The sequence below is a fragment of the Ipomoea nil genome, unplaced genomic scaffold (assembly GCF_001879475.1).
Source record: "Ipomoea nil cultivar Tokyo-kokei standard unplaced genomic scaffold, Asagao_1.1 scaffold2921, whole genome shotgun sequence".
Classification (NCBI taxonomy): Eukaryota; Viridiplantae; Streptophyta; class Magnoliopsida; order Solanales; family Convolvulaceae; genus Ipomoea; species Ipomoea nil.
This window is the reverse complement of record NW_017619349.1, coordinates 3,850,252-3,862,553: the sequence shown is the minus strand read 5'-3', so window position 1 is coordinate 3,862,553 and position 12,302 is coordinate 3,850,252. Positions and strand designations below refer to the sequence as shown.

The 12,302-nt window shown below is 33.7% G+C and overlaps 1 protein-coding gene across 1 annotated transcript; it reads right to left on the bottom strand.

The window, feature by feature from the left end:
• Nucleotides 1-9,572: 9,572 nt before the first annotated feature.
• LOC109160749 (heavy metal-associated isoprenylated plant protein 37) lies at nucleotides 9,573-12,057 on the bottom strand. The gene is made up of 4 exons (XM_019308986.1): nucleotides 11,954-12,057; nucleotides 11,535-11,612; nucleotides 11,335-11,410; nucleotides 9,573-10,892 (listed from the first exon to the last, which is right to left on the bottom strand). Exons 2-4 carry the CDS (start codon nucleotides 11,571-11,573, stop codon nucleotides 9,817-9,819), a joined length of 1,191 nt encoding a protein of 396 aa, XP_019164531.1. The 5' UTR covers nucleotides 11,574-11,612; nucleotides 11,954-12,057; the 3' UTR covers nucleotides 9,573-9,816.
• Between the last annotated feature and the right edge of the window lie 245 nt (nucleotides 12,058-12,302).

Below are 12,302 nucleotides of genomic sequence, written 5' to 3'. Positions count from 1 at the left end.
TAACTTACCAAGTTGGGTCAATTTAAACAGTTTTAATTTTAACGTGGGATGGGTGCAAATTAAATAATTTTGGCCCCAAATTAATTTAAAATTTTTATTTCAGTTTTGATATATCAAGATATAACAACAACAACAACAACAACAATAATAATAATAATAATGTTGTAGATCGGTAGGTGTACCCTATGCTTTTTAGAATGTACTTTATGCTTTACAAAGTTGTATTCTTCCTCACTTATTTACTTTTGACAAAACATAATATACAACTTTTTTCAAAATACAAAACATTATAACTCAGTATTATAAAACATTTTATCAATTATAATGTCATTTTCGCTCATTATACATAATTTTAATCTTTTTCACTTTCATTTCTCAATTTTAGTTCTTGACTCTTTAAAAAAATCAATATAGACAAATAAAATGGAATAAACTCATTAAAAAAAAAATATTGACAGTTTGGTCCCCACTTTAATTGCATGGGCACAATGCTACAAAGGAAAGTGTTTTCTCCTTGTATTCTTCCTCCCCTCTTAAAAAAAATCTTCGGCATGGGCCAATTGTAAATATGTTGTTTAATTTCTTAAAGACAGCATTATCTTTATCCAGATAAAACCAAAAAAACAAAAAAAAAAAAAAAACAAAAACAAAAAAAACAAAAAAAAAAACAAAAAACAAAAAACAAAAAAGGGAAAAGGGTCAAATACACCCTTCAACTTTAGGTAAGAAGTCAATTAGGCCCTCAAACTTTTGGAATGTGCAATTAGACACATTAACATGTGAATTTAGTGCATCAAGGCCCAAACACCTAATAGTGACCTGCAATAACAAGTCAATAATACACCGGCGGAGCTCCGATGACTTTCCGACGGACGCATGACCAGCAAGTCGCCGGAATGTCACCCTCAACCACCGCCCCTCCTCCCTTTGCAAGATCCAGAAGTTCAGAGTTCAGAATTGAATAGAAACAAGCCATAGCTCTGCAAGATCCAGAAGTTTAGAGTTCCGGCGAGATGGCTACATACGAATCCGGCGCCGCCTGTCAACGATCCTCAAGCCCTTCTGTTTCAGACCTAGAGGAATTTTCCTGCCCAAATCGAAGGACCTAAGTCCGACGCGGCTCTGGTAGAGAAGCCGGTCGGAGTGATCCATCGTCTCTGCTAGCAAGTCGGAGCCGGAGATCGCGTTGTAGTCGCGGCCGCTGACGGAACCGCCGTGGATGTAGGGGGCGAGGCTAGACGACGGAAAGAAGGTGAAGATGACGGTGGCTACAGCAATGCCAGCGATGAGAAAAACGAGACGCTACTCGCGGAGCATATATCGAACTGGGCGAATCACATTCAGCCATGGCTTCGGAGGCTTCGGCGTATAACCATTAACCGTCCATCACCGGCTGCGCCTCTTGTCCTCTGTAGATCAACTCCGAACTCATTACTTAACAACCAGCAATGTTTGCAAATTTTGGAGGGGCGGTGGTTGAGGGTGGCGTTCCGGCGACCTACTGGTCATACGTTCATCGGAAAGTCACCGGAGCTCCGCCGGTGTATTATTGACCTGCTATTACAGGTCATTATTAGGTGTTTGGGCCTTGATGCACTAAATTCATATGTTAATGTGTCTAATTGCACATTCCAAAAGTTTGAGGGCCTAATTGACTTCTTATCTAAAGTTGGAGGGTGTATTTGACCCTTTTCCCAACAAAAAAATAACAAACAAACAAACAAATTGTAGATTTATTAATTTATACTAGTATTTCCTATGCGCGATGCGCAAAAAATAGGTGCCTAATATTAGTACTTTGTATTAAAATTTTAGATTTATTTAGATTTTAGATATTTAAAATAATAATAATAATGTAAAACATTTTAATAAATTTAATGTTTATATTTTAGGAAATTAACATATAATTCCAATATATAATGTGTATATATTATTATTATTTAATAAGATAAGAAAATATATGGTGGATGCATGTGCATCATAACAATAATGGAAAAGATAACGAAAGTTATAACGGTAGGGGTATATATGTTTAAAATATTATATAGTACAACTTTTATAGTATAATGTATAAAAAAATCGTAACAGTAAAACGGACATAAATGAAGGGTATAACTTTCATTCACATTTATTATGTTTTTAGATATATTTGATTTTGTTGTTTTGGTCAGACATGGGTGTCTGACTAAGGTTCAACTATGGTAAAGTCATTAAGATCATGATGATAGTGCAAATGCTTATCCATTACAACTTTGTAACTTTGCAAGTGTATATATAATTTCATTATAAATACAAATTACAGGTAATTATATATGCTCTAAGTTAGGGTAAGCCAAATCCTTCACATCTATTTGTTGCATTGTTTAATCAACTCAATCTAGAACCAGTTCTTATCTAAAATCATATATTGTGTCAATAATATTCAATAAGATTCATTACATTTACATAATTATATTATATAGAACATGACATTAATATTATTTTGTACTACATTTTACGTGGTGTAATTAGAAATGACATTGTGAGTATATAGCCATTAATGTGCAATCCAACTATGAGCTTAAACTTTTAGTTGAGATGGAGCACATGCTTCAATTTGGTATCAGAGCCAGACCAAAGGTCATGATTTATTGGTCCACGTGTTGTTTGGAACCCACCTCACACTTGAGGGAATGGCTAGGGGGCGTGTGAGCATATAACCATTAATGTGCAATCCAACTATGAGCTTAAGCTTTTAGTTGAGATGGAACACATGCTTCAATTGACATCAAGCCAAATCTGTCACACCTTACATTATAAGGTGTATTTTTTGTTTTATATCATGCACATATTACTTTTTTGCCCTTAACAACTATAATGTCTAGGAAATTGCTACTTTCTAATGTATATCCATTCTTAAACATTATTTAATGTAACATTTACACACAATAATTTGTCTTTTTTTTTTTTTGAAAACCAAATATATCATATATCAATTATATTAAAACAAAACCTCAATACAAGAAGGAATAGATGAAAACCAACAACTAGTATCATTTATTAAAAAACGATAAGGATCAAACCGTCAAATAGACTCCTAAACTATATACCAAAGTGTAATTAGACCTTCGAACTATATATATATATATATATATATATATATATATATATATATATATATATATATATATATATATATATATATATATATATATATAAACCTATTTGACTTATAATAGCATGTTACTCCTAAATCACCTACTATGTAGGATGCCACAAAAAAATATCACTTAGATTAACATTTTTTAAAAAAGTATATTTTTATAAAAATGTAAATAATAATATTTATTTATAAAAAATAAATTAAAAAAAATATAACAGCTTCTACCATGGATGAAGAATCTTGGCAGGCATCTCCATCCTGGATGGAGAAGCTCGCTATGGCAACCAAGCTACTTGGCTTCCATGGCTTCTTTGTCCATGACTACTTAGACGAAGAAGCTTAACGAGGAAGCTTGGGCTTCTTCGTCAGACGGAAATTCTTTTTTAATTAGTTTTTAAAAAATTAGTTTAATTTTTTTTTTTAATTTTTAAATAGGATTTCACAAAAGATGTCGTGTAAGCAAATTTGACAGGTTAACCTGTTAAATAAGTTAATTGCACAAATTTAACAAGTTTAATGGTTTTTTTTTTGAAAATAACAAGTTTAATGGTTTAATTGAACTTTGGTATATAGTTGGCGGGTCTATTTGACCCTTATCCCTTAAAAAAAAAATTCACAAATAAAGTGATTAATTTACAATATACAATATTAATATTATGCGCACACCCGTGACCAGTGAATAATATAAATACGAGTTAATTTAATTTCACGTACTCCATAGTTTTACCCGATAGAGTCACAAGTCGTGGTTCGCTTAAAGTGTACATTCAAGTGAGGACTGCAGACTTTCTCTTAAATCAAAATTATTGAATTCTAAAGTAACTAGATTTAGCCCTAACTAACAGGACTATGTGGTCCAATGGTATCCGGGTTGGACTTCCATTTGGAAGATTATAAGTTCGAGCCTCAGTGGAGGCGTTATTGGTTCTTTGTGTTTCAGTAGGTTGAGAAAGTATATGAACAGATACTACAATGTAATAGAGCCAGTAACTTTCAAAAAAAAAAAAAAAAAAAAGATTTAGCCCTAACTATATATTACATATCAAATCTGACTAATTTTACACCGCAAATTAAAAACAATAAACTATAATCATGGATAGATTAAAACCAGAGTCACCTATATAGTGACGTACAAGTTTCACATGTTAAGTTGTTGTCAACAACCAAAAGACAGCTACCAATAAAATAAAATAAAATAATTGAAAAAGGAGAAATGGCACTTAATTGGTACACAATAATCCATATAGCTACCAATAATAAAAATAAATATTAAAAAAAGGAGAAATAGCACTTGGTACACAATCCATTAGAAGCAACGTGGCGTCGACGTTTAGCCAGTGGTTTGTAGGAAGGATGATAATATTGGAGATAGGATTTTGAGAATCTAAAATTATATTGTGCCTACATATCAACAAACCAACATCCAAACATGCCTTCACTTCAAAAACATCATTCAACCAGTAAAAGTCATGTCGGTGGGAATATTTTGCCACTTTAATTATCTCCTAACGTGACAATATAATAAAACTCTTTATATTCATTGAATACACGAGAGTAGATAATTTAGACATACAAAATACATATTTTTCCTCTTAAACAACACTCTTAAACTTCTGTTCACCCTGTTCTAAAACTCATATGTTTTAAAACCTTTGTTCTAATTTACCGGTAGCAATATACTTTAAGTGTTCAACTATATTATTGTAAAATTTGTTTTATCCTAGAAAACTTAGGCTATAATGCTCCTAGCATATTTGAATATAGGAAATAAAATTTTAAGAAAGTGGGTGTTACACATGCATGACTTGAAATTTTGAATCGATTACCTGACCGTTCTGTTTTCGCTTGTATTTCGTATAAATATTCCTACATGCTTACAACCTTATTCATAAAAATAAAAAATAAAAAGTATTCCCATGTATTGTCAATAATAATAATAATAATAATAATAATAATAATAATAATAATAATAATAATAATAATAATAATAATAATAATAATAATAATAATAATAATAATAATAATAATAATAATAATAATAATAATAATATTATTATTATTATTATTATTATTATTATTATTATTATTATTGGACTCAATATGGAGAGTGGCAACAAAGAAAACAGCACTTCTCATGTTGTTACACATGTTGTTACACATTTTATGACCCCGGCTTGGTTCCAAGTCAGTGGCGATGACAACCACGAATATATCCGTACAATGGAGGTACTAGTATCAGTACCAAGTGGCATGATTGAAAAATTAAAAAAGTTCAATGGATCGAATTTCAAGAAGTGACAGTAAAAGATGTTATTCTATCTCACGATCACGGTTAGACAATGTTATTGACTAAGAAAGTTAACATGACATGGATGTGCTATCCATGAGTGTAGTTTAGGCTTGGAAGAATTCAAACTTCTTTTGCCTAAACTATATATTCAACATTTTGCACGATACAATGTACGATGTATATAGCAAATATGTCATAACTAAAGAGTTGTGAATTCTTGGACCATAAATATAAAAGTGAAGATGCTGGTGTAAAGAAATTTGTAGTACAATTGATCAATTTCTTAAGATGATGAATTCCAATACTATGTTAAGTCAGGTTGAAGAGATTTAATTAATCTTCAACAAGCCCGTGATGAAATGAACGCATAGGGGTGAGTGAAGTCTTCCAAGTGACGTCCATAATCCACTTTCTGCCTCAAAGTTGGAAGGATTTCAAAAATTACCTAAACACAAGCGGAAGAAGAAGAACATGGATCATCTGATCCTGCGAATCTGAATTAGACCATTTGAACACAAGCCTTAAATTATACTTCCCGTCCAATTTTATGTGTTCGATTCGGTTAACGAGAATTGACTGAAGTTATTATTAATTCAATTTTTCATAACATTAAGTTTAGTATTAGTATCTAAAATTTATATATTTAGAAATTACATTAAGAGTACTATTAAACACAAAAAAAAAATAATTAAAAATATTAAAGAAATTTTTTTTTAAAAAAAAGAAGTTAGTTTGACAAATGAATATTAAACATGACAAGTAAAATGAGGTAATAGGAGTGTAATATATATATATATATATATATATATATATATATATATATATATATATATATATATATAAAAGATAAAAGAAATTTGGGCCTATGTCGGCCTGACCCAAATTAATGACATTCAACTAAGCCCAAAATTGTACTGTACACCAACATCGGACCTTATTGTTTGGTTGTTGGTGTACAGTATAATTTTGGGCTTAGTAGAATGTCATTAATTTGGGTCAGGGCGACTTAGGCCCAAATTTCTTTTATCTTTTTTTTTAATTATATATATATATATATGAAAGGGTTCAAGTGCGAGGAAAAGTTCTCGTGCGGTTGTGCGAAGGACGCATCTTAAACATTATAAAATAGCGCACCTTAAGTACACAAATAACGCACTTTAAGCACACAAATAAAACACCTTAAGAACACAAACCACGCACTTTAAGAACAAATATCACGCACTTTAAGCACACAACAAAGCACCTTAAAAAAACACAAATCACGCACCTAAGGTTTTAAAATGGTTTACTTAAGTTTTACCACAACTGACCATCTTAAGCATACAAATCACGCACATTAAGAAGAAAACTCACGCACTTTAAATTTCAACAAATCACGCACATTAAGCACAAAACTCACACCTTAAGTTTCAACAACTACTCGCATTAAGTACACTGACACAACACACACATCTTAAGCACAAAACTCACACACACATTGTTCGTCCTGGTTGGATAATAAAAAGTCAAATAAGAAAGGGTGAAGGGGGGGAGGGACGAATAGATTTTGTTAAAATTTTTACACTTTACCATATTAGTTCAAATAAGTTAAACTTGCACAAAATAAGTATGAGGAATATTCAGTAATTAAATAGAATCTAACTTAGATTGCACAGCGGAATAAATATAAGTGTAGTGTATGAAAGTTCAAATGATTGTGAGTATTGAAAGCATGCAGTACGTCAAAGCAGTAAATAAAATTGTGGGCAAATTTTAATTTTTTTATAATGGTATAAAGATAATGTAATCTTTCTACTATACTCTACTCCGATATGCGGATTCTAGGCAGTTCTTATGATATATTAAAAATATAAATTTGAATAAAAATTGAATAAATATAAATGCCACAATAATCAGCAACTATTTAGGGTAAATTAGACTTTTAAAATGAAAATGTAATAAGTCAATAAGGTAATATCAATAAACTACTCAAAGTAACTTTTTCATTTTGAGTTTATTGGCATCAATAAGCTAAGCCAAAAAATTATTTATCAAACACTCTTATTGATTATTTGACCAGTCAAATAAGTTAAAATTAGTCAAACAAACTAGACATTGATAAGTCATTTTCTAATGATGATTTTAAATCTACTCTTGCCCTTATGTCAGCCAGTGATTGACTGAGGGTGGTTGCCTGTTGTTCAAAACTGATTTGGTTTTAGAACTTTTGAGAATAAGTTTTTCCACCTCTCTATTATTTTAAAAGAAAAGAAAACAAACTTTACCAAAGTTTCAAGATAGAAGATGAGCAAGTGTATTTAAACCGAGATATATTTTACTATATATTTCTTCTATCAAAATTTCAAGACAAAATGAAAAAGTGTCATTAAATTATATTTCTTCTATCAAAATTTCAAGACAAAATGAAAAAGTGTCATTAAATTATAGAAACACATTTCACAATCTAACTATGATTGTCTATAAAGTAGGGATTCAATCCTTTTCAGCTCGTTTGGTTCGCTGGAAAATATTTGAAGGGAAATGGAATTAGAATTCCATAGAAAATAAATTCTAAGAAAACAGATTCCATTGTTTGGTTGGTGAAAAAGAAATTACTGGGAATATGAATTCCATTGTTTGGTTGAGTTGGGAATGGTAAGGAATAATGAGTATAATGACAAATATAACCCTACGCAATAATAATAATATAATAATAATAAGAGTAATTAATAAAAAAAATGATGAGGGTAAAATTGTCATATTAGTTTTCCATGGAAAACAAAATACCTAGCCTAAGCTAGGAATTTGTTTTCCTTGTTCTTAAGGAAAACTTTTTCCAATCCAACCAAACAACATAAAACATCATTTTCCTTCATTTTCAGGAAAACATTTTCCATGGAAAATATTTTCCATCCAACCAAACACCCCCTTAAAATATTGTTTGAAAATAATTTTTTTTCCACCTTATCCTTTTCAGATAACTGACAAGCACCACCAACTTAAAAAAAAAAAAAAAAAAAAAAAAAAAAAAAAAAAAAAAAAAAAAAAAAGTCACATGGAGTTGGTGCTTATTTAATGGGGGGTGATTGACAGGGTAACAAACTGTTCCCACTTCCTCCTACTACCTCTGCAACATGATATCATGTCTCATTTACAGCATTGCATTACCCAATGTCACACCTTGTCCCTCAAACATTAAAGAATTTCCCAGTCAACAATGGTGGTTCAGCTTCACTTCCCAACTTCTCTGTCAAAACATATATATTGAAGTATGAACCATCCATTCCATTTTATTTTATTTTTTGGTACATAGTTGCTCACCTTCTTTTCAAACCTTGGGTCCATATCCATAAAAGTTGACTTGGAATCTTGGGTGCTTTCTTGCAGTCTTGCACCACCACCACACCAAATATTGCACAAAATTTTGGAAAAAAGCTTACTTTGATCAGTGTACTAGTTGAGTGGTGTTGGACTGAAGCACAAAGGGTCAAGTCCGGTATCATGTAACTAAAAAATTGCTCGACAAAGGTTTGAAGGGTTGAGTGGTGTTGGACAGAAGCACAAAGAATCAAGCCTAATATCAGGTGACTAAGGAACTGTTGGACAAATGTCTGAAGGGTTGAGTGGTGTTGGATAGAAGCACGAAGAGTTAAGTCCAGTGTCAGGTGACTAGGAAATTGCTGGACAAAGGTCTAAAGGGTTGAGTAGTGTTGGACAGAAGCACACGAAACCCAGTATCAGGTGACTAAGGAACTATTGGACAGAGGTTTGAAGGGTTGAGCGGTGTTGGACAGAAGCACGAAGAGTCAAGTCCAGTATCAGATGATTAGGAAATTGTTGGACAAAAGACTTAAGAGTCAAGCCTAGTATCATACCTTTTGAAAACGTAACGCTAATTGTTAATCTGTTATACAAGTGTAAGAAAATAAAGTTGCAAGTGGTGTTGGACAGAAGCATGAAAAATCAAATCCAGTACCAGATGACTAGAAGATTGTTCAACAAAAGTCTGAATGGTCAAGTCTAACACCATCCCTTACGAAAATGAAAGCTAGTTGTTATGCAGTTATATGAAAATAAAGTAACATTTTCGCTACTAAAAATAACTTTTGACATAATGATGAGCGTTTGATGATCAAATGTCACAGCAATAGAGGCCAATTGTGGGGGAGAACAATTACCACTTCCTATGTTAGCAACTGAAATTACACACAAAAAACATTAAAACTACATTAGAGAGAGTGTCACACTAAAAGACTCCTCTCTTTCAAGACCATGCACTTCCATTCCCACAATGGTACAAAACATTCCAAGAAACTAAAAGCAGCAACCTAATATAACCCCAAACTTAGGTTTTTGTCTTTTGGTTTTTCACAAATTCCCATAGTTAAAAGGGCATTATATGTTATTACATAACTGAGCAGCTGCTTGGGTTCTCATCACTGAACATGTGGGTAGCAGAGTGGTCAGCAGTGGGGTCCACATAGGTGGGGGGGTATGGGACTGGACTTTGACCATAGTTGTTGTAGTGATAGTAGCCAGTGGAGGGAGGGATGAAAGGAGACCTATTGTACATCATCTGAGCTTGCTGCATAGCAGCATGCCTGTTCTGCATGTTCATCATCATAGAGGCTTGGGGGTGGAGAGGATGATATCCATTCATGTTCATCAGCATTGGTGAGGAAGGTGGGAAATTACCATTTTGCCCTTGGATGAGATTGGTTTGGTTTGGTTGTTGGAGCAGGTGGTGATGGAAACCAGAAGTGGGGTTAGGATTGGGATTGGGGTTTGGGTTTGGATTGTTGGCTTGGGATAAGAGGACAGCAGGGTTGTTGACATTGTTACCCCCATTGTTCCCATGGAAGCCAGCAAGATTCATCATGGCATTTATGTCATTTCCTCCCACCATCTTCCCCCCCTCCCCCCCAAGATTCATCCTCAAAGCAGCCATTGTTTTCTCATCAATCCCTCCTGGACAATTCCCCTTCATTCCCACATTCTGATTTGGGATTGGGATTGAGATTCCTCCCTTCTTATTCCCATTGTTCAATCTCCCACCATTATTAACACCTGCAAGATTCTTGGCATTGTTAACCTCAGCTGTCTGTTGCCTAAGCAAAGCCATCTGCTGCTGGGAAAGCTTATTCATATTCAAAAACCGTAAATCCTCCCCGCCACAATCCTCTTCCTCTTCCTCCTCCTCCCCCATCTCATACTCCAATTCTGGCAAGAATTGGCTCTTCAGAGCCTCAAGATCCTTCATAAGTTTCTGCTGCTTCTGGGCAGTGTTGTTTTGCTGGTTATTGTTCTTTGCCTCATTCCCATTGCTTGGTTTTTGCTTCTGGTTTTGGTTACCCTTCTGGTTCCCCCATAGCTCAGCATGTTTCCCAGCCCTAACCAGTTTCTTGATCAGTGTGGGAGCCTCCACACTCCCTGCAACACTCACTTTCTGCTGCTCATCATCAATGCTCACCTGGTAAACACCTGTTTTTGAAAAATCAAGAAAAGTTGTAATCTTTTTGGTCCTCTCTAGCTCAGAAGCCAAAAAGAAAGAACAAGAACCTTCAATTTTGGGGCATACATGGTTTCAAATTACCCAAAGTACCCAACTTTTTTGGAAACAAGTAAAAGAAACTAGTCAAAAACTACACTGTCATCATCATCATTGAGTAAACTCCACTAGTCCACTGTCTCTTTTACTTCTTAAATCTCATAAAAACAAGCCTTAAAAGCTCTACTACAAGTCCCAACCAACTTTATACCCAAGCATTTAACCATTTCCCCATTTTTCAGATAATAGTTGAGTCCCAAAGATCAGACAGCAAGGACTACAAAGCACTAGGAAACAGGCAAAAAAAGGCATGAAAAATAAAGGAACCTTAAAGGCCATGAAAATGGTTAAAGAGGAAGAAAATAAAAATGGGACCTTCAATTCTTTGAAGAATCTTCTTCACTTTCTGCTTGCACCCATCACAATGTATGTTAACTTTGAGCACACATGTCTGTATAAAAAATGCAAAAACAAGAAAGAAAGGAAATTGTGAGGAAAAGAACACTAGCCAACTTTACTGAGGATGCTCAAAACAAACAAACAAACACAAAAAGGTTGTTCTTTTAAAGACAAACCTGGATCTTGAGGTGCTTAAAGTCTTCATCTTTAGTCATTTCTTCAGCGCTGTTTGGAATGAATTGAAAGAAAGATCTCTGTTTCAAACAAAAGGGGGAGGGGAAAAATAAAATAGTAAAATATTATGAACCCAACACTACACAATATAAAAAATGTAATGCAAAACAATCCAGTCTGTATTTATAGGCTAGTGGGTAAAAAGGGTTTGATTTCAACGTTACAAAACAGCAAAGATTCTATCTTTTCTTCAGCATCATGTACATTTCTTGGGGGTTTTTCCAGAAACAAACAAAGAGGAAGCACATGGGTGTAGGGGTAGGGGAAGGGGGGGGGGGGGGGGAATGCCAATGCCAAATTGCCAAAGCCAATACAAGTTAAATGCAAAGACAAAAAGGAGAGAAAACCCACAAAGACTTACATGAAAAGAGAAGAAATCAGAGACTTGTTGAAGTGTGAGAGGGTGAGAGTAAATGCAGTGAAAGTGGAGAAAAAAGGGAAGGGGGGGTTTTGAGGTGAATACTGATACGATGTGATTTAACGTTAAATACTGTGGAGAAAAGAAATGTGAGAGAGAGAGAGAAAGAACAGCGACTAGACAGGCCGACTTTTATCCTCTCTCTCTCTCTCTCTCTATCTATCTCAGGCCTTCACCATATCCCAAAAATTATTTACTCTGCAGCTATCCTATCAACTCCATCCCATGGGAGAAACCTATAATGCTGCATTCTCAGTTTCTCACCGGAGAAGGAGAATTACGAATACAATTT